This window comes from Numenius arquata, chromosome 3 (assembly GCF_964106895.1).
Source record: "Numenius arquata chromosome 3, bNumArq3.hap1.1, whole genome shotgun sequence".
Taxonomy (NCBI): domain Eukaryota; kingdom Metazoa; phylum Chordata; class Aves; order Charadriiformes; family Scolopacidae; genus Numenius; species Numenius arquata.
This window is the reverse complement of record NC_133578.1, coordinates 63,950,989-63,978,717: the sequence shown is the minus strand read 5'-3', so window position 1 is coordinate 63,978,717 and position 27,729 is coordinate 63,950,989. Positions and strand designations below refer to the sequence as shown.

Sequence of the window (27,729 nt, the reverse complement as noted above, 5' to 3'; positions counted from 1 at the left end):
TATAACCTAGAAATAAAGGGTCACTCTTACATTTATTCTGGCTCTTCAGTGCTAACACCCCACTAAACGCTCCTCACCCATCAGCAGTGGGGGTGAAGTAAGCTGAGAGGGGTGTCATTCTCACCACCACCCCCTGACCCCACTCAGCTAATTGGCAAGTTGGGTCTTGGGAGAAAGACGGAGGGAGCGCATGTCATTTCTCTGCATGACTGATCACTTAGCTGGGAAAGAAGCTTAGAGAGGCAACAGCCCGGAGGTATTGTGCTATCCTAGGCCTGACCCCATTAGAGAGGTCATGCAAGGAGAACAAGAAAGCAGCTCCGGTATTTTTAATATTTCAGTGTACTAAAATATTAGGGCCTCCAGCAGTTCTTAGTGAATACAATGAGTAAGTGGAACCTCAACAGTTCAAATATTTCTTGATCATTTATTCTCACACTCAAAGAACACATATCATAAATCTCACTTTAAAATGCACATGGCTTGAAGGGATTCACTGACAGCTACTCACTGGAACTTAAACAGAAACTAATCAGTTCACCTACTGCAGGAGAAAATGCTAGGGGGTGACCTGTGTCCACTCACTCATCTACCAACTACTTCTTTTTCCCCGCTCATCCCTGTAATTTCTTTCTTTCTTGCATGATTACTTCTCGCCAGGTGAAAGGGAGGAAAGAATCAGGCTAAGCTAAGTTTACAGAGAAAATGCCACATAACTTAAGCAGGAACGATTGTTTGCTGCCCTAATGGATGACAAAATGATCCATGAAACCTGGAGCCAGGTGGGAAACGTCATCTTCCCCACACTGAGTTCTGTACCCAGATAAACAGTTTGCAGATGTGGCTTCTCTTCACAGTGCTGATGCCAAGAGAATAAGATATTTGAGAAAGATATTAAAGATTGAGAAGGACAAAAGAAGCCAAAAGAATGAGGAAAGAGAGAGAGAGAGAAAGAGAGAGAGGGAGAAAGGGAGAAAGGAAATAAGACAGACTACAAAAAATGGAAATGTGGGAAAGGGAGAAAAAGTGTCTATTTCTACTTTGAAAAAGAGAATAAACCAGGAGAAGCTAAAGCCATGAAAAATCATTTAAAAGTTCAAACTGATGAAAATGGCACTATGGAGAAGTGCCATTTTGAAAGGGCATAGAGCAAAAATTACAGCATGAAGGAGAAAAAGAGAAAGAACCATAAAGAGGAATAAAGGATACATCTAATAAATTAACTATGTTTTAACTTTTCCTTTTGTGACATTACATAACTAAGGCTTCACAGGCAATTTTACTGTGGCCAGCACATTAGACAGATGTGGAGCCTTATGTGAGGATATCGCTGCCCTGGCTCAGCTACCGTCATCACCTTCACAGCAAAGTGAAGAACATGAACCTCTCAAAACTGAAGTAACATCAAACAGCAACACTAGCTCTGTGGCAGTTGGCACATTACAGATTAGATTGATTATTCACAAAACATCTCTTCTTTCCTCCCTTCCTCTTCAAAAAGAAGCTGGAATATTGGTTTGATTTTGGCTTAGAGAGCTTTGCAGTGGGGCAGATTCTTCCGTAAGTCAAGTGGCTATATTTAATTGGCAAAAGTTGCAGCACAGGTGTCCTCAGAATGGAATTCTCTCTTCCATCTCGCACCCTCAGAAAGTCAAGGCAACTTACCTCTTCAGAATCCCCCCCATCCAAAGGAATCCATGCCAATCTGTAAAAAGCAATATCTGAGGAGGTAGGCTTCCAGCTGACCCTAAAACTATCTGTCGATGCTTCATCAATTTCCAAATGCTGGGGAGCTGGAACTCTTTCTGCAAAATATTAGGCAAAAGAAAAGAGAGAATAAATTATTCTCTGAGACTTGCATAGATGGCAACATCAAGCATGTACCAAACTCGCGGTTTGTTACAAAGAGTATAACATGGGAGATGATAGATAACAAAGACACTACAGATTCTTTGTAGACTTATTTGTACTTAGGGAAGTGGTTTTGTAGTGGGGGGATGAGAGTATGCACAATACATGCTCTTTATCTACTCCAACTAGACAAGCTTCCTTGTCCTCTCTCCACTAGATTAGCTCCATGCAACCCTCACTCTGTCTCCTTTGCTTGGAGCGCTCTGTATCATGCTCTTTTCTTTTCCTCTACCTCAAAGCAAAGTCCCAATCTTTGTCCTTTCCAGAGTCTCTGAGTGCATTTCCTTTTGTTCCGTACATGTATATTCTCCTTCCTCTTCCACCTCATGTTTCTCTTTCCTCCATCAAAGTCCTTCTCTTCCCATCATTATGTTCAAAAGCATCGCTAAATGTCATCAGACATTTGTTTAATACACAACTTGCAGAACTACAGCTAAAGAAACCATATCTGCTCTAAACAGACTACAGGAGCCTCAAATGTATTCTGTTTTCTCCTCCAGTTTTCCAGTTTCTCAGTATGTATATAAGGTTCTACTGTTTATCGCCTAGATCATTCGCTGGTTAAACGTACGATTCACAATTCAGCTCACTTCAGCTGGAGAGACAAATGCCATCACATTGAATGATGCTTCAGAAAAATGGGGAGACAAACGCTTTACTACCTAACTGCAATAAAAGATGCTTTAAAGCGACTGATTGTGGAAAGACTTAAGAAATGAATTTAATCCACACAAATGTTTTCATGATGTCAAGAGATTAATCCCATGAGTAAGGATGCGATTGGCCCCGTAATAGGGGAGCAAAGAAGCTGAAAACTGCAATGAGAATAACAGAAAGCATTCCATACATCTGAATTCACAGCCAAAGACACTTGCTGTTACTGGTCTTACTTTCCAGTAAAGTAAGAGAGTATAAAAATTCTTCTTGGAAAGCCCTCAAAAGTTCTGCAATACTTACTTGTGGTAAAGCTGCCAGTAAGTGGTTCAGATTGTCCATCATCATACAGGGAGAAAATAGCAACAGTGTACTCTGTGAGGGATGTCAGGCTTTTTAGAGTATGGGTTGAAACACGACCAACTTCCACCTAGAGAAAGCATAATTTGCAATAGATATTGATCACATGCTTTACATTACCAGTGTCTGAATTTCTACTGGGTAACAATGATACAGAAAAAAAATGTCATGCAACTAGTAGAGAAATTCTGTGGAAACTATGAACAAATATTAATTCAGGGCCATAAAAGCTGACAAAAATCAATTAACATAGACAAACTAGAAAAAAGGAAAATTTTGTGTATGAACAACTAGGGAAAAGGAGAACTCGGCCTTAGTAAGCTTAAGTCAGTAAGTAACATAACAGCACTGTGTGTTCAGGAACCCAGAAGGAGTAGGAACTTTTGGGGCTATTGAACCTAGTCCCTTATCATGGGTAATCATCGCAAAAACCATTATGTTTAAGATTTTTCAAGAGGAAAAATTGACAGTTCCATCTGGTCTCTATCCTGACTGCAGATAACATGACTTTGCCAGGGATATAAAACTCAAAGCTGTATAAACCAACAATTTATCAGTCCAACTATTCAGAGTCATATTAGCTCAGCACCACAGGGGAAAAGCTACCAACGCAAAGCAAACACAAAAGTGCCACCTGGTCTTTGAACAGACATAAAGGAAATAGGTAGATAAAATCTTACTGAGCGTTCATTCGCACTATGAAGTATATTATCACAAGCCTGAGATATTCAAATACCATTCTGATGAGTACTGCCAGACATATTATCTATACTAAGGGTAATCAACAGAAAGAGGTCAAGTGATTTCCGATTTAATTTTTAAGGGACCTAACAGAAAGAAAAGACACAAAATATTGCACAGGTATGCTCCCTTCTAAACTTGGGAACAGTTTCTTCAGATTTAATAAAAATACTCTATCTTGTATGGATGAAAAGCCAGAATGTCCCAGAAGAAACATAATTACACGTAACTCCTATAAAGGACTTTTTTGGAAGGTTAAGTTATCCATGACTACTTATTTTATAAGGCATCTGGCCTGTTATAATAAGTGGACCCACTTACTTCAATTATTTTTTTAAAACTTCTTTTGCATTTTTTCAGATTTCTGAATTAATATCATTCCATCCCATCACAGAATTCATGATGCTAAAAACTATTATAAAGCACTTTTAGTAACAAGGCATTACTAAATATTGCATAAGTAAATTATGAAATGCAAGAGTCAAAGTTAAAACACCTTGGTATCATCATTGGTTTTCAATATATAATTAAAGCAATAAATGTTAAGAAAATGTGGCAAAGGCTCCAGACAGTCTTTTTGAATGAGCTTAAGTCCATGACTTCCGATATATTGAAAGACTTGTTGACTGAATCAAGAATAAATAATTCCATACCATACATTTAGTCAAGATCTTGCACCTACAAACCATTGTTCATTTGAGTAGTTTCCTTCAGTTTATCTGCGCCAGCAATGACTGTTCTGGTATGTAAGAAGCTCAGAGTCCTGTCCCCCACACAAAGCATCCACTCCAAATGTATACCCAATACTAAGCAAACTCTTATTTGCACTAAGTTTGATAATTCTTTAGCAAATCTTTTGTTACAGCTTGCAAGGTAGCTTTTGTTTATAAAAGTTACCCTTAAAAATTACGAAGTTTCGGGAGGTCTGAGATTGGTTAGGGGAAGGGAGGAGCAAATAATTTACCTCATTGGTTTCTGTTCCATCTGTTTTAACGTACATGATGCGATAGCCGTTTACATTTTTGGAAGCAGGATCCCACGTTAGCTTAGCACTACTGTGTCCAACATCAGAAAATTTCAAGTTTGCTGGTGGACTTAGAGGCACTTGGAAAGGAAAGAGATAAAACCATGAAACTGATGCCAGGTTTTAGCTGTGAAATTTTTCATGTCTTGAAAAGAAACATCACATTTTCCATTATAAAATGTATATCACCAATATTTATATTAAAATATTATATTTATATTAAAAGACCTAAACAAAAAGACCCGTACAAAAGACCTACACAAGTACTTAAAGGCAAGTAAAATGGCTTAGTTTTTGCTGAAACAGAATTTTCAGTCTTGCTAAGTGCGTCTCAACTAATACTGAAAAAGAAAGAAATTACATTATTGTTCATAGCAGATATCAGAGCAAGATCTAACCTCCACAATACTTGCAATAAATTTGTGTAAATCAGTTTAATTCAACTAGATCTTTATCCTATATGCATTTGTTTTCTATGAGTATCCCAGCAAAAACATTTCATGACAGTAGTATTTTGGCAAAAAACTTTCTGAATCCTAGAAGTCCCTGACAGAAATATCTCAGAAGATCTCCAAAGATGCTAATTGCTAATTTTTTTACCTCTGCTTAACCTTTCCTCTTTTATTACACAAAGAAGCTGTTTCCTAACAGCAATTCCAGTTAAGCCATATTTATATACTATACATTCCTCGACTGCCATGACCTGAAGGAAAATTGGGTCATGCAAGACAGAGTCTCAGATTGCAGCCACTTTTCTTTCACACCAGAGAAAGCATTTTGTCCTGTCTGTTACTCTCAGCAGTAGGTTCTGTATTAGCCCAACATCTGCTAATTTCCTCAGATTTGTGAAACCCTTCTCTGTCCATCCTGCCCTCACACACACACCCCCCACCAATCCATGTGGACAGATAAATATCAGCACTTCAGAAGCTGTTTCCCCTCACACAAGAGCACATAAGGAAAAGCAAAAGACAAACCCCCCATATATTATGTGGGATCTTTATTCAGGCCATATATTAACTCAGAATTTGCAAGCAAACGCCTAATCAGCTTAGGAACAGTCAAGTCGACTTAGCTATGAGGAAAGAGAAGATGGGAACACATTGGAATTGTATCAGATGAGTTTGCCACACTTTCTGGCATTCAATATATTCCTCAGAGTCTAGTGAAGGGAGTATCACATGCTGGCTTTCCTTTCTACTTTCTGTCAGTCGTGGAATGCATTTCATTTCACCATCCAGACCATACCACAAAATGCTTCAGTCTCAGCTTTTTTCCTTTTGGAACCAACCTCCTGACAACGTTGCTCTCGCCCAGACAGGCAGTCCTGCTGCCAGAGTTACGGGATATTTACAGTGAGTCTTGGATAAATCCTTGCCCCAAAAAGAAACCCCACCCCAGAATGAGCTTGCTGATCGTGCCTCTGTTTGGCACGGAGAAAGGTTTCGCTACAGCAACTGAGATGATACAGTGTGTAGAATAATATTATTTAGTAAATACAGAATATCAGATACTACATGTAATACTACTGCAAATTAGGCAGATCACTCTCCAGGCAGATATATGCTCCAGGAAGAAAATACTAGGTAGATATTCATTAGCTGGAAGCCAGAAATAACCACACTGAAAGAAAAAAAGAAAAAAAAAGAAAAAAAAAAAAAAAAGAAAAAGAAAAAAAAAGGTAGCTTAGATCTGAATCCAGACAGGGAAGACACTACCATTGAACACTGACCATGTGGGACAGGTGGGCTCACCAATAACTTTCTTTTCTCCCAGATTGCCCCACCGCCTGATCAGAAGGCTGTTAGAAGAGACCTTATTTGAATAGCTGCATATAGAAGGTTAGAATCAACCTTGTTTCATATTACAGTGCTAAAGACCAGTTAGAGTTGCCTGCATTGAGTCACCCTAAAAATAAAGGAAGGTTGCAGGGTAGTTAGGTTTTTTTTATTCTGGTCTGGTAACAGTAGTGATGATGGGCTGACTAACATATGTTACTAGCTTCTGTGATCAAACACGGCGGTCATGAATCCTCAGTCTGTGCCAATGCATCTGGAATTTGCATGTGATCTTCCATCCAATGTGTCAGCCAGGTTTAGAGCTGTGCAGCCTCCAAGATCACATGACATAAAGTGAATTCAGGCTGGCACAGTCATAAACTACATAAACTACTGTTTAGGATAAATGAAAACCATATATTCAGCAGATATTGACCAAAAGCAAGATGGGGTGGAAGGAGGAGGAGTGAGAGACTGTCATGGGTTTGGATGGGGTTCACTTTCTTGCTAGTTGCTGGCTGGGGTAAAATCACGACGGAGACAAAGAGAAGGAGAAAGGGACAGAGGGAAAAATAGTCAAAAGATTTGATTCTCCAAGTGTTAAGACTCTTTTACATTCATTTCAAGTCCACAAACATGCCCAGGTTGCAGTAGTTTGCTATTGGCGCTTGTCTGTCTACAAGTGTCCTCTCTGAGATGAGCCAGTTCAAACAGCATTCCTAGAGCTTTTTCCACCATTAGTTCCTGACCTTACAAGCAATTGCGCTTCTTTTTCTTAGCACTCACGTGCCTGAGCTTCTCTCATCTATTCTACGACATTATTGGCATCACCGAGACGTGGTGGGATGGCTCTTACGACTGGAGTGTTCGAATGGAAGGTTACAAGCTCTTCAGGAAGGACAGGCTGGGCAGAAGGGGAGGGGGTGTTGCCCTCTATGTCAAGGACCAGCTGGAATGTATGGAGCTTCACCTGGGGATGGGTGAAGACAAGACGGAGAGCTTATGGGTCAGGATTAAAGGGAGCACGGGGGCAGGTGATGTTACAGTAGGAGTCTGCTACAGGCCACCAGATCAAAGTGACAGCGAGGATGTGGCCCTCTACAAACAGATAGGGGCAGCATCGCGCTCACACGCTCTGGTCCTCATGGGGGACTTCAACCACCCCGACATCTGTTGGAAGGACAACACAGCAGAGCACAGGAAATCCAGGAAGTTCTTAGAATGTGTCGACGACAACTTTCTTCTGCAAATAATAGAGGAACCAACGAGGAAAGGAGCAGTGCTGGACCTTGTCCTCACCAACAAGGAGGGGCTGGTCGGGAATGTCAAGTTCAAGGGTAGCCTCGGCTGCAGTGACCATGAGATGATAGAATTCAAGATTCATAAGGCAGCAAGGAGGGTGCGCAGCAAGCTGGCTACCCTGGACTTCAAAAGAGCAGACTTTGATCTCCTGAGAGATCTGATTGGTAAGGTAGCGTGGGAAAAAGAACTGGAAGGGAGAGGGGCCCAAAAAAGCTGGGTGGTATTTAAGGATTGCCTCCTCCAAGCTCAGGAGAGGTGCATCCCAAAAAAGAAGAAATCGGGCAAAATAGCCAGTAGGCCGGCGTGGATGAACAAGGAACTGCTGGACAAACTCAGGACCAAAAAGGAGGCCTATAGAGGGTGGAAGCAGGGAAAGGTAGACTGGGAAGAATACAGAGAAGCTGTCCGAGTCACCAGAAACCTGATCAGGCAAGCGAAAGCCCAGGCAGAACTAAATCTAGCCAGGGATGTGAAAAATAACAAGAAGAACTTCTATAGATATATCAGGGATAAAAATAAGACGAGGGAAGCTGTGGGTCCCCTCCGGAAGGAAACGGGAGACCTGGTCACCCAGGATGTGGATAAGGCTGAGCTACTGAATGACTTCTTTGCCTCAGTCTTCACTGGCAAGGGCCCTAACCACACTGCCCAAGTCACGGAGGGCAAGAACAGGGGCTCTGGGAATGAAGAAGCACCCACAGTACAAGAAGACGAGGTTCGAGACCTCTTAAAGAACCTGAAGGTGCATAAGTCCATGGGACCTGATGAAATCCATCCACGGGTCCTGAGAGAACTGGCGGACGAAGTTGCTAAGCCCCTCTCCATCATATTTGAGAAATCGTGGCAGTCTGGTGAAGTTCCCACTGACTGGAAAAAAGGGAACATAACTCCAATATTCAAAAAAGGAAACAAAGAAGACCCGGGAAACTACAGGCCGGTCAGTCTCACCTCTGTGCCTGGCAAGATCATGGAGCAGATCCTCCTGAAATCCTTGCTAAGGCACATGGAGAATAAAGAAGTGATTGGAAACAGCCAACATGGCTTCACCAAGGGCAAATCGTGCCTGACAAATTTGGTGGCCTTTTACAATACTGCCACAGACTTGGTAGACAAGGGCAGAGCGACTGACGTCATTTACCTGGACTTATGCAAAGCATTTGACACTGTCCCGCACGACATCCTGGTCTCAAAATTGGAAACTCATGGATTCGATGGATGGACCACTCGGTGGATAGGGAACTGGCTGGATGGCCGCATCCAAAGGGTTACAATCAATGGCTCAATGTCCAGGTGGCGGCCAGTAACGAGTGGTGTTCCGCAGGGGTCGGTACTGGGACCAGTACTGTTTAACATCTTTGTCGGTGACATGGACAGTGGGATAGAGTGCACCCTCAGCAAGTTTGCTGATGACACCAAGCTCGGTGGCGCAGTTGACACGCTGGAGGGAAGGGATGCCATCCAGAGGGACCTAGACAGGCTGGAGAGGTGGGCTCGTGCAAATTGCATGAAGTTCAACCAAGCCAAGTGCAGGGTCCTGCACCTGGGACGTGGCAACCCCAGGCACAAATACAAGTTGGGTGGAGAATGGCTGGAGAGCAGCCCCGAGGAGAAGGACTTGGGAGTGCTTATGGATGAGAAGCTCAACATGAGCAGGCAGTGTGCACTGGCAGCCCAGAGAGCCAACCGTGTCCTGGGCTGCATCAGGAGAAGTGTGGCCAGCAGGTCTCGCGAGGTGATTCTGCCCCTCTACTCTGCGCTCGTGAGACCCCTCCTGGAGTACTGTGTCCAGCTTTGGAGTCCTCAACACAGAAAGGACATGGACCTGTTGGAACGGGTCCAGCGGAGGGCCACGAGGATGATCAGAGGGATGGAGCACCTCTCCTATGAAGACAGACTGAGAGAGCTGGGGTTGTTCAGCCTGGAGAAGAGAAGGCTCCGGGGAGACCTTATAACAGCCTATCAATACCTGAAGGGAGCCTACAGAAGAGCTGAAGAGGGACTCTTTGTCATGAAGAGTGGTGACAGGACAAGGGGCAATGGTTTTAAATTGGAAGAGAAGAGATTTAGATTAGATATAAGGAAGAAATTCTTTACAGTGAGGGTGGTGAGGCACTGGAACAGGTTGCCCAGGGAAGTTGTGGATGCCCCATCCCTGGAAGTGTTCAAGGCCAGGCTGGATGGGGCTTTAAGCAACCTGCTCTAGTGAGAGGTGTCCCTGCCCATGGCAGGGGGGTTGGAACTAGATGATCTTTAAGGTCCTTTCCAACTCTAGCCATTCTATGATTCTATGATTCTATGATTCTATGATTCAATGTAAGTCACTTTCACACCAGTTTACTCATGCCAGGAGTGCAAAACAAGAGGACGCAATCACTCGCTTCAGGGAGCAATAGAGATGTCACTGAATACAGTCCCAGAAATATCCCAGCAGCACAATCACTTCTTTTCAGTCCCTTAGTCTTCCAAAAGCTGAGGCTATTTAGAGAGCTGACATATAGTTCTGTGTACAGTTAGCAGAGGACAGAATTTAGCTGGCAAAACTCTTACTGCTTATTAAAAACACAACATCTATCATGAGTGCACAGGCACTTTCCAGCCCTTGGTTTACCAGATGTCAGGCAGCAGGGCTTGGACAGAAACCTTCTCTTTCCTTCTTTTCTGTCTGTACTACTACTGGGCCAGAGGAATGAACTCCTGCATCTGAGCACGCTCCCCCACACACCTGGTTCTCTGGCTACAGGAGGCTAAACAGAGCGGTCTCAATTTAGCTCTACGTGGTGACGTTCTGTCACCTTCAGCAAGTTCAGAAAACTGTCAGTCATTCCAGAGACATCCATAGCACCACTACCAAGAAGGCAGAAGAGTTCACAATCCTAATCCAAAACCAAACGGTTTTGGAGAAACTCACCTTCTCAGCCTCTACAAATTAATTATTTGCACTGAGAAACTTAAGCACAGTTAAGGCTTTGCCCTATGGACTATTCAAATCAGATTTTAAAATCAGATGTCTGCTCTAATGTGTGCAAAGACTGTTCTGAAGTTTTATTAACATTGGAGTGAATACAGGTATGTGCTACCTACATGTAGTTTCTTGTCCTGTAAGCGGATCACTAGCTTCTTCTCCAAACATGGCATAAACTGTGACTGTATATTCTGTATTTGGCAATAGTCCATCCAGTTCAAGATCTGTTGAGGCCTCCCCAATTTTTATCTAAAACCACCATGAATAAAAAAGACACGTTATTTCCGAATTAGCTCACAATGGGGAAGAATACTATTTACACACTGGAAATTAGACACGTGATCAAACGCCCTGTTGAACATTTGTCTGATACTGTGCCTGCGGTACTTGGCCCAAGATTTTGGAATTCTGCACAACAATCAAAAGAATAAAATTGTCATAAAGCCAAATCCAACATACAGTTAAGAGGAGTTTAAAAGTAGTTAGTCATATTAGCAATGACAAAATAGTCTTCTGTAGAACATGCAGTTACCAAGAACTTTTAATTCCCAGCTACACCTTGTTTCATCTCTGGTCATAGGACTAAAATGTCATAGGACTAAAATGTCATAGGAGGAACTGATTTCTGTGCACACTGATGTTCAGATTTGTTGCTATTTAAGGTGTGCATCATTATCCTCCACCTCTTTACTGAGACCCACGTTAGCATGGACTGGCTTATTTACTGAAAAAAGGTCTTTCTTTGGGGTAAGGCTCAGCCCTCCGGAATCAGCTAGTTTTCAGGAAGCCCCCATTTTTAGCAGAATTATGTGCTCACAGCCACTCATTTAACATAGAGCACAAGTCTATGCGAGCTTTCAATAGCTTCCTACACTCTCCACTAGTTCGCATGCCCCTGCATGCTTTTTAGTGTTCTTGCTTGAACAGAGATGTTGTACATAATCTTAATTATACATACAGAAACTTGAGCATAAAAACTTTTAAATCCCAGACCATAAGTTCCATTGGAACTATGCTAGCAACCTTAGAAAAGTCTACTGGTTTTACTATTTTAGTCACAGAAGACCAGAATTTACCTTGTCCCACCTTCTTTTCTTTCTAAAAATCTCTTTTGATGGAAGGCATAATTTTTAAATTTAAAAATAAAAGTTGAACAAAACTAAAAGAAAACCAATAAATCTCACGTCTGCAAATTTTATTTACTTTAAAGGTCCTGATGAGAACAAAGGCTAAACTTCATATTCTTCTGATAGCACACTTAGAAAATATCTTAGTTTTACTTCATTTTTTCCTTCCTTTGAGTGTTAGTTTTATATGGTGATACAGTATCATCTCATATATAATTTCAAAACAGTCACTTTAATTCAGCTGAAATTGTTGCTTTTCTATGGCAACAACTTATAAAAATAATCAACTGGTACTTGCACTTTATTCACAGTCTGTAACACAGTACTTAAGGCAGTCGTGGAAAAAAAATCCAAAGTGTTTGCTGATCAAGTGGGAGGTTAAAGGCTGGTTACTAGTTTAGTCTTTAAAGGATTTATTTTTTGAATAATTGCTATTCAAATGAAAGCTCAATACATCACCTCCTTTTCATCTGCTACCAGTCCTTCTGTGAGGGGAGCATATAGGATCATGTAACCTGTGGCACCCGCTACTCCATTCCACTTTGCTCTCATGCTGCTCTGTGACACATCATACAATTGCAGATCCGATGCCATTGGCAAGGCAACTACAGTGGAACAAGAAACAGACACTTCAGTTGTCTCACTTGAACAACCAGCTATTTTTCAAGCAGTTTATTTTACTCCAGGAAACACAAAGGAATACAGCCGTCTCTAGGCATGGAAGTGCTGTCTGGATGCCACAACGATGAAGAGCTGATTAGCAGAAAAAAGAATGCAGAATTAGAGAAATGAGAAAACGATGACCTAACCAATTCTAACGCCAGGGCAGTTACCCCCTACATAGCACTTCAGCTCTTTGTCCTAAATGGCTTTGAACATTTCACGTGGGAGGATTTCTATTCTTTAAGCACCCAATCACTCCATTCAGATCTCATCCTTCCTTCTCCCCGGTCTGCAGGAGGATGACCACTTGCTGTCAGAGAACAGGCATAGTCACTATTAGGAACAAGTAGCAGTGCCCAGAGGTGGCTCTTTCTGGCAACAGCTCCCAAGCCAGAGCATGGGAGAGACAGCCTTGAGGCAGGACACGCTGGAGGAAACTCTGAATGAGCAGTTGCGCGTGTCAAAATATTTTGATGACAAACTGTTATGTGTTTAAAACCTGGATTGTCCAAACTGGCTCCCAGGCCTATGTCGGTGGGATTATGCAAATGTGGGCAACATCATCCATAGCAAATCATGGTGAATGCTAACCTGGGGAGTACAACTAAGCAGGCTGAGTGAAATTCAAACACTATTAGGAAGTTCACTTGTGAATTTAACGCACTGATACCAGAACATAGCACCAATCTGGGTTCCCAAATACTTCTTTGCATTTCTATAACTCTTTAAAGTAGCAATTTGCACTTCTCTGATTGTCCTCACTTTCTTCCTCTCACAGAATAACATTCCAAGGTCTCCCCACTGCTGTTACATCATTCATGGATCCACCAAAATATCCAGTAATTGAGAGATATAAGGGAATGTTGTCTGCGCCTTTGGAACTTCTACACTGAGAATAGTCCATAAAATGACTCAAAGGGTCTGAAAAAAACAGAAGGCAATTGCTAATTGATATCAAACTGTTCCTATTAGGAACTCAGAGACTGTAACAGGCTGGATGTTGAGCCTCTACAAAGCTCTGCTTTACATGTTCCTAAGAATCTGATCTGCAAACACAGATTCAGCTACCAATTCTAATTACAAAGCTTCAGAGAGCTTCTCTAATCTCCTTGTCCAAATAAAAACTGCAGCCTGTCTAGCTGACATCTCCAAGGAGTAGTATATCTATTACATTATCTTCAACAAGCTCTAACAGAGCTTTTAACTTCCCATATACAAAACATGCCAGCCTGGTCCTCTGTTGTTCGTTGAGGTCGTTCACTCAAGCTGTTGTTCAGGTCTGTAAACATGGGCAAAACTTCAACCCGGGACTTTCTTTAGGTTTCCGCTTCCAGGTTACCCATCTATCTTCACTTCCAAATCTTTTTACTTCCATCCTATTTAAACCCTTGTTGATGTGTTGATTTATATTCCCATGAATTCCTACAATTCCTCTAATTATATGGAGAAAATACCCCATAAACATTCTAAAAGGTACTTCAGTCTCCTCCCTCAGGACTCCACTCAGACCTGATACCTACAGAAAGAAACTACATGATGAGATATTCTGAAGGCGCTTTCTACCACATTGTCTTGTTCCTATTCAAACTGCCCCGGGATCACAGAGTCATATGTTAATTCTCAACGGGAACTCCTAGATACTCTGGCAATATAAATAATAACTAACGAAGAGGTGACTGGAAATTTAAAAAAGTGGTGTTTTCTAATGGAATTTTCAGCAGAAGAGCTCAGAATCTCAAATATAAATATCCAGTAGATAATGCTGATTTGCATCTTGGACAGTTATCAGAGTATCCTAATGCTCTGCTAACACAGGGATAAATTAAACCTACTAAAATCCAACTGGAATAAACTAAAACAGGTGAAAGTATATTTGCAGTAAATTAAAATGAGAACACATTTCATACTTATTTCAAGTTAGAAGTGATTATTAAATCAGAAACCTTTCTAATTATCTGCACGGTATGCATATTGAATGTGTCTATTTAGATTTCACATACCTGTAACCTATTTTCAATGTTCTACATGAACAAATATGATCGGTGGCTATTTTAATCTGTCAGTATCTCACACAAAGGCAGGAATGTAAACTACAATTTTCCATAGTTCTCCATTAGGGTAGTAAAAAAATACTTTCAAACTGCAGGTATTTTATCGTGTGAAGTGATTAACACTTGCACATGTCAGAGTATTACTTCCAACACACTATCAAAGACAGCTGCATAAGATGCTTGATGCTGCATGACCTTGGGGTGTGATCTGATCGGATCTCAGAAAGCCAGCAGGGCTGGGCTCTGTCAGAACTTGACTAAGGCGACTTCAAAGGAATACCAGGTGCAACACAAAACAATCCTCTTGGCTCAGTATGTGACTGTTCTCTCTGCTCAATAAATTAAACAGGTCCTAACACCGTGTTATGGGGTATAACATGGCTGGAGATGACATTTTGGGAGACTTAGACTAAAATAGAAATCTCAAATAATTTTATGTGATCCTATTTTATTTTCTTCTCAGATTGGGAAGATTAGTACTGAAACAGAATCAAAGCACCATTGAGCGTGAAAGGCACCTCTTGAGATCATCTAGTCTCACTTCACTGTTCAGTCAGGGTCAGCTAGAGCAGGCTGCTCAAAACCGTGTCCAGTTGGGTTTTAAATATTTCCAGAGATGCAGACTCCACAACCTCTCTGGACAACCCACTCCCATGTTTGACCACCATCACAATAAAATTGTGTCTTCTTCTGTTCAGATTTCATTTCATTTTTTGATTTGTGCTCATTGACTCTTGTCCTGTCAGTGAGCATCCCTGAGAAGAGTCTGGCTCCCTCTGCTTCATTCCCCCCCATCAGAGATTTTTACACATTGTTAAGATCACCCTGAGCCTTCTCTCTTCCAGGCTGAACAGCCATAGCTGTCTCAGCCTCTCCTCTTATGAAAGATGCTCCAATGCCATAATCATCTCTGTGGCTTGTGACCAAGCATCCAGGTGTGGCCTCATCAGTGCCAAGCAGAGGGCAAGAATCGCCTCCCTCAAGCTGCTGGCAATCTTTTTCTAATGCAAGCCAGGAGGCTTGTGGCCTTGTTTGTGACAAGGGTACATTGCTGGTTCACAGTCAGCTTGTTGTTTACCAAGACCTCCAGGTCCTTCTCTGCAGAACTGCCCTCCAGATGGTCACCACCTAGCACTGATGCATGGAGTTATTCCTCCCCAGGGGCAGGACTTTGCACTTCTCTTTGTTGAACTGCATGTGGACAAACATGTTTTCCCCTTCATATATCCATGATGACTAATTCCAATCACCTCCCTGTCCTTCATATGTTTGGAAAAGGGTTTCAAGGAGTAGTTACCCCATCACCTTCCTGGGAACTGAGGTGACAATGAACCAGCCTGTAGTTCCCAGATCCTGCTTCACAAAGGACTGACATTTGCTTTCTTCCAGTGTTCAGGAACTTCTACCAGACACCATGACCAATTAAGAATAATCAAGACTGTCCTCATCCTCACAATGACATAAACCAGCTCCTTCAGCACTCACAGCTGTAGCCCATTCTGTTCCACAGACTTATGTATATCCAGTTTGCTTAAGTGCTCCCTATAGTGGTACACCTCAAATGTGGCTAAGTCTTCTTTTCTCCAGACTTTCCCACTGATCTCAGCAGCCTGGGATTTCTGAAGGCCATTTTAACCTGTAAAGGCTGAGTCAAAGAAGCCATTGAGTAGCTCAGTGTTTTCCACTTAGTTTGTCACCAGGCCCCTTGTCCCGTTCAGGAGCAGGCCCATGTTTTCTTCAGCCTTCCTTTCAGTTTACGTACTTGTAGAGTCTATTCTTGTTGCTCTTCACATCCCTTGCCAGATTCAGCTCCAGGTTGGCCTTGGCTTTCCTAAACTTACCCCTGCAAGATCAGACAGCCACTCGATACTTCTCCTGGGTCATCTGCCTCTTCTTCCATCTCTTAGAGACTTTCTTTTTACGTCGATGAGTTCTGTTAGGAGTTCCTTGCTTACTCATGCCAGCCTCCTGTCACCTTTACTTCATTTCCTACTTGTCAGCATGGATCTTTCTTGAGCTTGTAGGATGTGATCTTTGGGTATGAAGCTGGTCTTCTGGATCCCTCTCCTCCCCAGGACCACATCCCTTGGGGTTCTTCCAAGCACGCCTCTGAAAAGATTGATGACTGCTATCCTGAAATCCAGAGTTGGGGTCCTTACTCTTTACTTCCATTCCTAATATCTGTCATATTTACTAAAAAAGTAAATGTATTTTGTATACAAATGCATAGAATTGATATGATCAATAGCAGCACATTATCTCAGATACTAGCACAGTTTTCATTGTAGAACCCAAAACTGTAAACATATATTCTTTCTAACAATATCCCAAGTCACCATTTTACAGACAAAAAATAACTGAATCATTGAGAAAGGAACTTACAGAAGTTACCTTGATATCTTTGGAACTGGTGAGAATCACGTGCAGGTATTTCTGGTCCCACCTAATCCTCCCCTCATGAGATCATCTTCAGCCACAAGCCTTATTTATAAAGCTTGGCTCCACACTCAAAGTGTAGGAATGTTCTAATTTGGGGTTCAATACAATCGACTTCAAAGTTCAGCCCAGAGATAAAACCTTTCTCAGTGTTTAAATATCCACAGAGCATTTGGACTTGGGAATTTAGCCCAGAATTAATTAAAACAGAAATTAATATAAGGCAAATGCATTAAAAGAAGGTAAATTGAAAACTTTCTTCTGCATTTTTTTTTTCACAAAGACTAATGCTTACACAGTATGATTGAATGCAAACAGTCAAATGTGTAACAAACATGATAAGGATACTCACGTGTAGTTTCAGTTCCACGGAGGCCCTCACTAGCAGCATTTGAGTATATTGCAAACACAGCTATCTGGTATTCAGTCAAAGACATTAGGTTTTTCAGCACTGCTGTCGATAAGCTTCCATCTACCACAACCTGTTTAGAAGAAAATTCAACTACACATAAAGCAAACTAACTATATTACCATCTAATCAATCAATCCCTCTTTCTGGCAGTTTTTACACTGGCATCTAAGAATCAATGTTCTACAGTTCAATTCATAAATCAAATTTGCTTTTTCTACCTATAGGTACAGTGAGGTGTCTGAAAAAAGAACAGCAACCATAAATCAAAATATTTTACTGATGTAAATAGCCATTCAGAACAGAGGAATTGCTTAGATAAATAAAGTGTACAAAATACAGTTTAAGAGTGCATATTGGGCACTTTTTGATGTAAATACTGCATTATCATAAATATTCCTTTAGTACTACATATGTACACACACAGTACTTCAAATTGGCATTAATATATATCCACTCTGAACAAGTTTCTAGTACAAAAAGAAAAAGTTATATCCTTAGTTAAATCCTCTTGCTCTTCTGCCTTTCCCTTCGATTTTGTAAGTTGTCAGCTGAAGCCAAAAGTTTGTTCTACTGCATTTTTCCTGCCTCCAAAATGCCTGTCCTATTCAAATAAACACCTCTCTCCAAATTTTCAATGACCAGTTGTAGACGTCCCAAAAATATACACCCATATAATCTTCCTTTTATGAATTACTTTTTCTTAGAATTGAAGATCTGACTTACTATCAGCTCCTACCTCTTCTGTTCTTGTAAGCAGAATGCTGCAGGGGAAGTCTATAGAATTGGTTCAAGTAACTGTGAGTGTAAGCAAAAATGCAAGTAGTTCATCCCACCCCCAAAAAGTGCTCATTGTTAGAGCACATTTATTTTGAATTACATGACAGAAAAGCAGCCTGGCTACTACCCAACCTTCACCACCATCCAATGTGACCATATCCCCTTTCTGCAGTGGGCTTCAGAGCCCACATAGGGAATTTCAGGGATTTTCTGTCTGGTTAGTTCTTGCTGTTGTATTAAAAAATTCTGGGAAACTTTTCCTCCTATTACCTCTTCTGGTTGTCCTCCTCGAGTGGGGTAGTACACGACCCTGTATTTTTCCACTTTGCCTGGTGCATGTGTCCAGCTAACCCGGAATCCTCTAGCTGTTACCTCGGATGTGACCAAATCTGAAGGAGCCCCAAGTGAAGCAACAATTGTTCCTAGGTTAGAGACAACACAGATTTTTAATTCCCCTCTGCAAAATAATTATTTGGTTTGTTGTATTTGCTGAAGCTCTAAAGATCACCCCTCATCAGAAAATCAAATAATTGGTTACTCCACGTCTATTTAGGTCATTTTCAATGTAAACAAAGAACTAATAATAAGAATGAGTACTGCACATGCAGTTTTCACTGGAACTAAGCCGTCCTGGTCTTTCATAAACTTTTATATGAAAGAAACAAAAATACAAAACTAAGCTTTCCTGTCCATCCTCCCATCGCTCTTTCAAGCCCTTTCTTTCTGGTTTTCTATTTCAGGTTCTTTTCCTCCCAGTCGCAAAAACCATCCAAGTATATATACAGCTGTGATCTCCTGTGCTCCTCTGCAGGTTGGAAACTGATATGCTGCCTGTCAGCAGATTGAAGAGATGTAGGGAATGGTCTTCTTCTCTGGAAATCATTCCTTTCCACAAAGATGTCTCATCTCTCTATGTTTTTTCCATCCTCTCCCACTCAATTTCCCAACTGACTGGTTACTCCCCCCACAAGACATAGCTAATAGTCTGTGCTTCTTCCAGTTTGCAGGTGAATAAAAGAGGAAAAAGATGGGGTGAAGCCTTACTAATACACACTTTTTCACTGCACAGGTAGAAGTATGTGTGAAGACAACCCTCCTTACTGATATGTATGACAAGCTTATTGAAAAATCACTCAGCATTTCTGTGATATTACAGAATCACAAATGAAGCAATACAAACAAAATCCACTGAAGCCTTTCAGAAAGACTTCCCTCAGGTGGGACTGTTTCTCTGACAAAGTGCAACATTTTTTCGTATCCATTTCTTTTGTTCAGAAAAGCAAAAAAAAATATTGTAGTCAGAGAAGGCTTTTTTATATATGAACATTTTTCTTCACCATCTTTCTTATGCTCTGAAATATATTTTTTATGTATTAAATAAGAAATAGAAAAAAAATCAATCATCAGGAAGGGACAAAATCTTAACAGTTGAAAATTTTGAAAACTTACGAGACAATAAAACCAGTAAGTTAGGAGATGGAAATCACAGCACAAATGTAACAATTCCATGTGCAGCTGTTAAAGCAATTCGTCTCCAAACCTTTGTATTATAAATATTTTTCCTTACCCACCACTTGGAAATAATTACAGCAGAATGAATGTATATTTTTGTATTTTTGGTACTACCAAACACCATAATATTTACCACTATCAAAGACAGAGACCAAAAGATCAAAGAGATCAAAGCAAGAACAAAACACACCTAAGAAGATAATTTCCCTGACAATGTGCTTTCTTGTGAGCAAAAGAATCTACAGCATGAGTCAAGTGCCAAAAGCCAGCGTAGAACTGCAGGTATTTGCAATAGGATTTGTAGCTCTAAGTTCATATTAAGTTACATTAGATGTTGTTTCTTAATCACCTTTGATTTCCTTTTCCTGTTCCTCTACTCGTGAGCACACTGTTCTGGTAAGACCTTCAACAATGGTATGCATGAAGTTAAAGTCAGCAACGTTGTAGACATGTGTGCTGTCGGGTTCAGAGGCAATCTCTTTGAGTTCATTTATATCTGCATTCTTTACACCTTTCATTGGAAAGAAAAGTAAAGAAAATATTTGCAACAAAAAAAGAAAAAAGTCTTGCATGCATAGGGATTGATAAAAAATTAGTGAAATCCAATTCTTTCTATTTGTTTTAATGACCAACAACAGATTGCTTTGTCGTTAAGATGTTACTTCAAGACGTTAATTTTTGCCAGCATAACTGGCATTTTTTCAGCTGTCTCCTGATAATGTAGTATCCATGTATCCTGCTAAATTCCAGTTATAGCAGCAATGGATTGGAGAATATATTAAAGAAGATTTAAATTAATGACGATACAGAAAAGAACAATTCCTTAATATGGAGGGCAACAGATACAAATACACCAGAGTATAATGGCACACAGTATATGGATATGGCAGAATACACACCAATAGCAAACAGCTCAATGCCAGCATCTCGTAAGTTTTTAGCAGGAGGGATAACATCGTCTTGGGACTTTCCATCAGTGATGAGTATACCAATTTTAGACACTCCAGGTCGTGCACCTGCTTCAGGCTTAAAGCTGTTTTCCAAAATATAAGTTAAGGCAAGACCTAAAAAAGGAAACATTTTAAAAGACTCTAAGAGGGAAAAATTTCCATTAATTTTGCTAATATCACAGTGTTTGCCTTTCCATCATTTTAAAAATCCTGAGACACCTTTTAATGAGGGATAAGTATAAAAGAAGAATTTATTTACTGAAAGATTTAATTCCAACAAGCGTTCTAAACTACAGAGAAGATGACATTCATCTTTAGCAGCTTTTTGATCAATCAAATATAAAAATAATAAAATAAACTGGCTATGGAAACCTAAATTGATTGTCTTGTGAATGCATCATCTTTTCTTCCTTACTCTACAAATAGGAATATTCTATATCCTGTAGAATAGGAAGTCCCCTCTCCTTCTACCTACATTGAAAGCACATGCTCTGGATAGCTCAGTAAATCCCCATGCTGCATGCAATCTTACTTTAATTTGCTTGTTTGTTTGTTCTTTCCAATTTACAAGCTGAAGAAAAGCTTAGATAAAGCTTAGTGAGAATCTGATTTTAGTAACTGCTAATTCTTTAAAGGGAAGGAAGAAGAACAACTCCTCAGGACAAACTTACACGTCACAACGAGATCCTGTCTGAAAACTCTTGTCTCCCACAACAAATATTCCTAACTCACCTTCTTCTAACGCCCATATAAAATAATCATGATAATTTACTACTTGCTACCTCACAGTAATCTCATTCCTAGAATCATACTAGAGTCCTTCTGACCTTTGTCCCACTGCAATCTCTCCCTTCTACCCAAATAAAGGCTGTTGCAGCAGAGAAAGAGACTCTTTCACATTCTTTCTCCCTTCTACCCCCTGCCAAAAAAAAAAAAAAACAAAGGGAAAAAAAAAAAAAAAAAAAAAAAACAAAGGAAAAAAAACCCCAGCAGCAATTTACTCAAAGCCATGTCTGGGTCTTTGGATATATCATTCTCCTGGCAAGGCAGCCAATATTACTGACTGCTGCTTTGATGATACTGGAGTTGTATTCAGAGACTGTATTTTTCCCAGGTTGACAGGCATCCCCCATTTATCCATCACTAAGTGTCTTCTAGGGCTTCAGTGCTCTAACTACTAAAAGGTCAATGGAAATCTGAAAGCCCCAGGTGATCACTTGAAAAGCAGCTCTTGCCAGTTGTCAGATATTAAAACAACATTCTTTCCCTCTCCAGAATAAAGGTCTGTGCATGAACATTATGAATGGATTTTGCATTTTCTTCCTAGCAGGTAAAAGATTTTACCTCCAGCACGGAGAGTTCGTGTACACTTTGCTTTATGTGACCCTGTCCTGACCAGAAACGCTCCGTGAAGCCAATGAGACAAGCACGTCAGAGAAGACTTCACTGAGACTGGATAAAGCAATTAGCAAGCTGCAAAAGCCCTATCCTTTTTACCTGTCATAGTAAGCACAAACAGTTCTTAGTTTGTGCAGCAGAATATGTTTTTTAATAAAAGGCAAAAGCTAAAACATACACTGTACCTGTTAATGTATTTCCTCCCTTATATGGCAGATTACGGACTGCATCCAAAACAGCATCTTTTGTGCCATAGGCATTCAAATGCCATTCAATTCGGGGATCACCACTGTACTGTGCAAGACCTAAAGAACCAGAAATTAAGGTAATCCATCAGGCAATAAAGCATGCTTTTTTAAGTATTTACACTTTATGTACTTGGTTACCAACAGCTTACCATAGTAAGCTTACCATAAGTAGCTTCACTACCATACTAGAAAAACTGCATTGCTTGATGCCAAAAAAATAGTATGAAGTCGTTCTTAGTGGCAACGTCTCAATTTATTTTCAAAGCCCTTCTTTCAAGTGCTAAGGAAAGTAAACGAAGAGTACACAACTTTTTCAGAGTTTAGTAAGATTCCAAGAAATTGGGTTTTGAAGAAGAATGATTTTATTTAATGTGCTTTTGATCAGACTAAAATATAAGTAGCAGAACAGAAATACAGCATTTGAGCCAGTTTAAAGCATGAGAGAAGCCATCCATTGGCACGCTCTTCCTCTGAAAATTAAACTGCAAGTGTTTGACCTAATCCTGACTGAAGTCAGTAGGACTGCTTCCACTGTTTTTTAATTTTCCACTGACATTGCATTAGAGTTTACTTAAGCTGAGTGTCACAGTAAACTGTGAGGAATTAATACTACAAACATTCAAGCAGCGTTACTTTTATGATAGTAGTGCTAGTTCCAGGTGACGATGAATCTTGCACGAATAAGTAGCATTAAGCTGTTAGCTATCCTGAAATCATGAAATCTTTACATTGCTCAGAAACATTAAGAAAAATACAGCACCTTACCTACTCTTGTTTTCTCAGATCCCACATTGAAAGCAGAAACCAGATTTTCCAGGAACAGTCGAACAAGTCTGAAGTTGAACCTGCCAATACTCCAAGAACCATCTACCAGTATCACAATATCAGCAATTGCTGGAGTTTTACAGGTAAACAGGCTTCCTGTAAATCATTAAAATGAAAATTATAATTTTAATTCAATAATAAAATTGTAACTCAATAAATGTATATCTTCCTCCTACTACTAAGCTTAAGACTTAAAGCTTCCTTCCATGGGCAAAGAGAGAAATAAGCAAAACCTCTAAACATATTTGTTCTGAATTCAGTAATAGAATCATAGAATTGTTTAGGTTGGAAGTGACCTTTAAGATCACCTAGTCCAACCGTCAACCTAACTCTGATAAAAACCATCACTAAACCATGTCACTAAGCACTATGTCAACCCATCTTTTACCCTTCAGGGATGGTATCTCAACCACCATTATCAACTTAGTTTTTTCATTAATCTGTTCAAAATTACTGTTGGGAGATACATAAAAAAAAAGAAATGTTTCTTCTAAAAATACGATACTACAGTCAAACCAGCAGTTCATTTTCATTCTCAAGAATATACATATACAGTATACAGTTCATGACACTTAACCTGAGGCACAGACAATGCAGAGAGAGCTACCCAGGGATGCAGACATCCAAAATTGTTATCAAGACCCCTTTTACAGTCATCATAGAAAAGCAGGTCTTTCTAGACATTTCAACAACTCTGTAGAAAACCTTCTTTATCTGCCATCGTAGACTTCTAAAGTTAGAAATGAATCTCACTCTGGGAGTCTAGAGTAAAACTGTAGGTCAGTTGAATATGTTGCATTAAACCAGAGTGGGTGGCACTCAATACAGCAAAGGTAAAACTCAAAGACCTCAGATTCAAATTCACAATCTGTGAGAACTAGCACCACATGAAGATTTAGTCTTACAGATATATGGAAAAAATATACAAAAATAAAAGAGCATTTAAAAAGCAACAGAAAAGACCTGTTGAGAATTAGCAGAGATGCAAATTAATAGCCTCTAAGGCTCAGCTAACCAATGGGGAAATCAGAGGAAACAGGAGTAGAGATCAAAGTTCAAGGTAAGCCAACTAGAAGGTTTTCAGGAATTCTTAAGAAATTGAGAAGCCTAAACATAAGTGCCATATTTAGTTCGAGAGAATGACAAGAAGGGAAGTAAGAGAAAGAAAGAGGTGTTCCTAATGTCAGACAGAATTGCCACATCCCACAGAGGTGGCTGCGTGACTGTAAAAGTAAGGCTGCCAAAATAGTGGGTTCATATTGTAGGAAGGGAAAACGAATTAGTGTTGTTACACAAAAAGACCAAACAAGAGCTTATGTTTGAAGTATAAAAATACCAAACTCCCCACCAGATTGACTATAGAATAAGGAGGGAAGTAGGTGAGTTAAAGCAAAGCATGTTGGTAGAAAAGGTATCTTCTATCACAAACCATTTAGGGATGAAAATGATGTCTCTGAACACAGTAAAAAGATTGCAGATTAACGAAGTAAGCTGCAGCCCAACTTTTATCGTCATTTTTTTCAGGATCCACTACATAAATTAGTTGACAAAGGATACCAACACCTAAGGTGGTACTAACAGGAATCACCGAGTACATAGTTAGAAATGAACTAATCTTGAGCAGAGATGCTCAGTGAATAAAAGAAATAATTCAGTGAGAAATAATCAAAAAGGTGCTTGCATTAGCTCACAAGCAGCTCTCCTGTAAGGGAGGGAATAAGTCACATGGTTAGCAATTTAAAACTTTAACATCATATTATTATTGACAATCTTTTCATTAAAGACAAAATTATAGTCTCACAGGCAAAACCAATCTGATGTGCAGAAGGATTTCAAACAATTGGTACTAATTAAGAGTTAGATTAGTTCTGTAGCATAAATCCACCGAGCAAGAAACTCAATCCATAAAGTTACAGTTAATGTCTTAAACGTGTACTAAAAATGTTTTTAGAAGAGCAGGGAACATTTCCTACGTGCAGCAAGCAGTGTAGAATAAGTTCTAAACACATGACAAAAATTCCACTTACAAAGATGCCAAAACAAATATTTTATTTTAGTTTTTACAGTACAAGACAACGCTATTTGAATTGGCAACACATTTTCATGTATAAACACTGGGGAACATTTAGTAAGCATCAGAAAAATGATCTTAAATTGGAAGATAAATCCAACGGAGGTCCAAATCTTTGTATCACTGAAGTCAACAGGAAAACTTCCCTTGATTTCAGTGGGACTGGAATCTGTTTTGTGATTTAATAGGAACTTACCGGTCATAGCAAAATTGACATTTTAAATGCCTTTGCCAAATAAACTTCCTGTTAATCAGCCTGCATTAGTTGCAGTATTTGTCTCCCATTAACATGCAGTTCAGTTGTGCCATTCTTACACTGGCCATAATTATCTTCTTAAGCGTCAAAAGAACTATTGGCAAAGTAAAACGCTACTCAACACCAGTAAGAATGACAGAACTGGACCCCTGATTCACATCCAAGCAGCTGTACTGTAGTACAGCTGTACCCTTTCAGTATGATCCCAGCAGTTTAATCATACAACCCAATGAGGATAACAGGATTTCTGTGGCTGTATTTCCCTTCTCAACTTCTAAAATCTTATGCTTACTATGAAACCCAGTTAGTGCCCTTGGTCTTACTCGTTTCATATCAACAAGATTTGCCTATAAGGCTTCTTTAATCCTGTAGTCATGGCTTTGTGAATAAAGCCTTTTATTGGTTTTAGTAAATCCATTCAGTGCAGCAAAACCCAAAGAATAAAGGAAACAATAAAGGCATTCCTTTCAATATTTTATTTCCACATCATCAGATCAGTGCAAATAGTATCATTCAATTATTTTTTTGTTAAAATAGCATGTGTGGTTTATCCAAGATTGTACTGCAATGTCACAGAATGTGAAAATTTGATTCGTTCTCTTCGTAGATAGGAGATACTTGTTGAATCTTTTCTGCATAAAACATTTAGGTTTTGTTACTTCTGTACACCCACTATTTGCTTATGTTTCTCCTTGTTGTACTTAATAGAATTGTAGAAAGTTCCCTAAAATGGAATAAACAACAGTGAGATATTAAACAGAATAACATGTTGTACAGAAATCTTTAAAACCTGATAGAATACAGACACCATATCATCCTACTTTATAAAGTTAGTCTAAAAGACACAGTGTGTAACAAATAATTTACACACCCCACTGAGATTAGCCAGTTTCCATTACCAGTTCTAGCAAATGCCTTTTTCACTAATCTTCCCATAAAACCATACATGGTCATGAATTCCTATAGGGTTTGAGGATAATTTCGAACATTTCAAGTATCTAAATGTAACTTTAATAGGCAATTTTCTCAAAAAAACATTTCTTAGGGGATGGACAGCATATAATTCCATATAAGAAAAGCTTCCCACACTCCATGTTTTAGCCCATTACAAGTTCGAATACTGTGATCAGGTTGTGCCTGTTTCCTCCTTACTCGGTTATCGAAAGAACAGTATTGAGAGAGAAGGTACCACTTTCCTCTGAATTACACAATACTCACCAGTTTCTAGAGCTGGACAGTAGGGAGGAAACCAGTTTCTAGAGCTGGACAGTAGGGAGGAAACCAGTTTCCTAATTTTGCATAATGTTTCCTGATGTTATATAGATAGCATTATTCTACTTCAAGTGCTGCATTCCATAACAAACAATAACAGAGCCTGAGATTTTTAGGTTAGAGAAAATGACAGAATTGCAAATACCCTACAGCCAGAAAAAGAACTTATATATTTTACACCAGCAACTGTCTCCAGTGGGTGGAGGAATTTGATGGGGAGCAAGTAAAAAAGTTCTGTAACAAATTTACAATCTTCCTAGCGTTATTTGACAGAAGGAACGTGCCACTCTGCCAGGAAGGTAACTGAGGAGGAAGGGGCTTGATCTGCTCATTTCTGCATGTCACAAATGAAGCCACAGGCTCAAAATTTCACCTCCAAAGACAGCAGCATACCACTAAAGGCTACCAGCAATGTATTAGGACAACATATTTGCACAAAACCTGCTTCAGTATTGCCAACTGTCATATGATCATCAAGAATTTCAGTCCTTTTTTCAGGGAAATCTTTTAAAGAATAAGCAGCATGGAAGGAATTTTGCATCTACCAAATGAAGTTTCCTGCCTTTGATCCCTCAAGCCCACAGACATGAAAGGCGATGCATTTGCTGGCAATTCCAACGTGCAAGGACTACAGCACTATCAAGACCCGTGTCAGAGTTTGGCTGAGAGCGAAGCCAACAATGGCAATGCTGGAAAAAAAGGTCCATCTAGAACTTTCTGGGATACAGGGAGAGTTACTGGAGCCTGCAAAATGTGCCCCTTGAGACGTCCCATTGAAAGGAATGGAGGGCAGGTGAGGACTGCAGAGGGCTCTGGCAGCGAGGGGGATGCACAGAACAGAGCAGGGTCTGCAAACTTCTGTAAACACCAACCGCTTCTCTGGGGCTGCATTTTCAAGCCGCTGTTATTCTTTCACCCATGTGTTCAGTGAGCAATGGTAAAAACCAAAAGTTTGACCAAAAAAACCTGCAAGCCTTACTTAGACACAAATACAAACTA

General features: G+C 40.0%; 1 protein-coding gene across 1 annotated transcript in view; it reads right to left on the bottom strand.

Moving 5' to 3' along the window:
• COL14A1 (collagen type XIV alpha 1 chain) overlaps nucleotides 1-27,729 on the bottom strand; it is a 120,474-nt gene that overhangs the window by 65,119 nt on the left and 27,626 nt on the right. The window contains exons 5-15 of the mRNA XM_074145978.1: nucleotides 23,072-23,227; nucleotides 22,244-22,363; nucleotides 20,610-20,774; nucleotides 20,060-20,221; nucleotides 18,469-18,620; nucleotides 17,362-17,491; nucleotides 12,319-12,464; nucleotides 10,852-10,981; nucleotides 4,631-4,770; nucleotides 2,869-2,995; nucleotides 1,666-1,805 (exon numbers count right to left, since the gene is read on the bottom strand). Of these exons, the coding sequence (XP_074002079.1) occupies nucleotides 1,666-1,805; nucleotides 2,869-2,995; nucleotides 4,631-4,770; nucleotides 10,852-10,981; nucleotides 12,319-12,464; nucleotides 17,362-17,491; nucleotides 18,469-18,620; nucleotides 20,060-20,221; nucleotides 20,610-20,774; nucleotides 22,244-22,363; nucleotides 23,072-23,227 (1,568 nt within the window). The remainder of the gene's footprint in view (nucleotides 1-1,665; nucleotides 1,806-2,868; nucleotides 2,996-4,630; nucleotides 4,771-10,851; nucleotides 10,982-12,318; nucleotides 12,465-17,361; nucleotides 17,492-18,468; nucleotides 18,621-20,059; nucleotides 20,222-20,609; nucleotides 20,775-22,243; nucleotides 22,364-23,071; nucleotides 23,228-27,729) is intronic.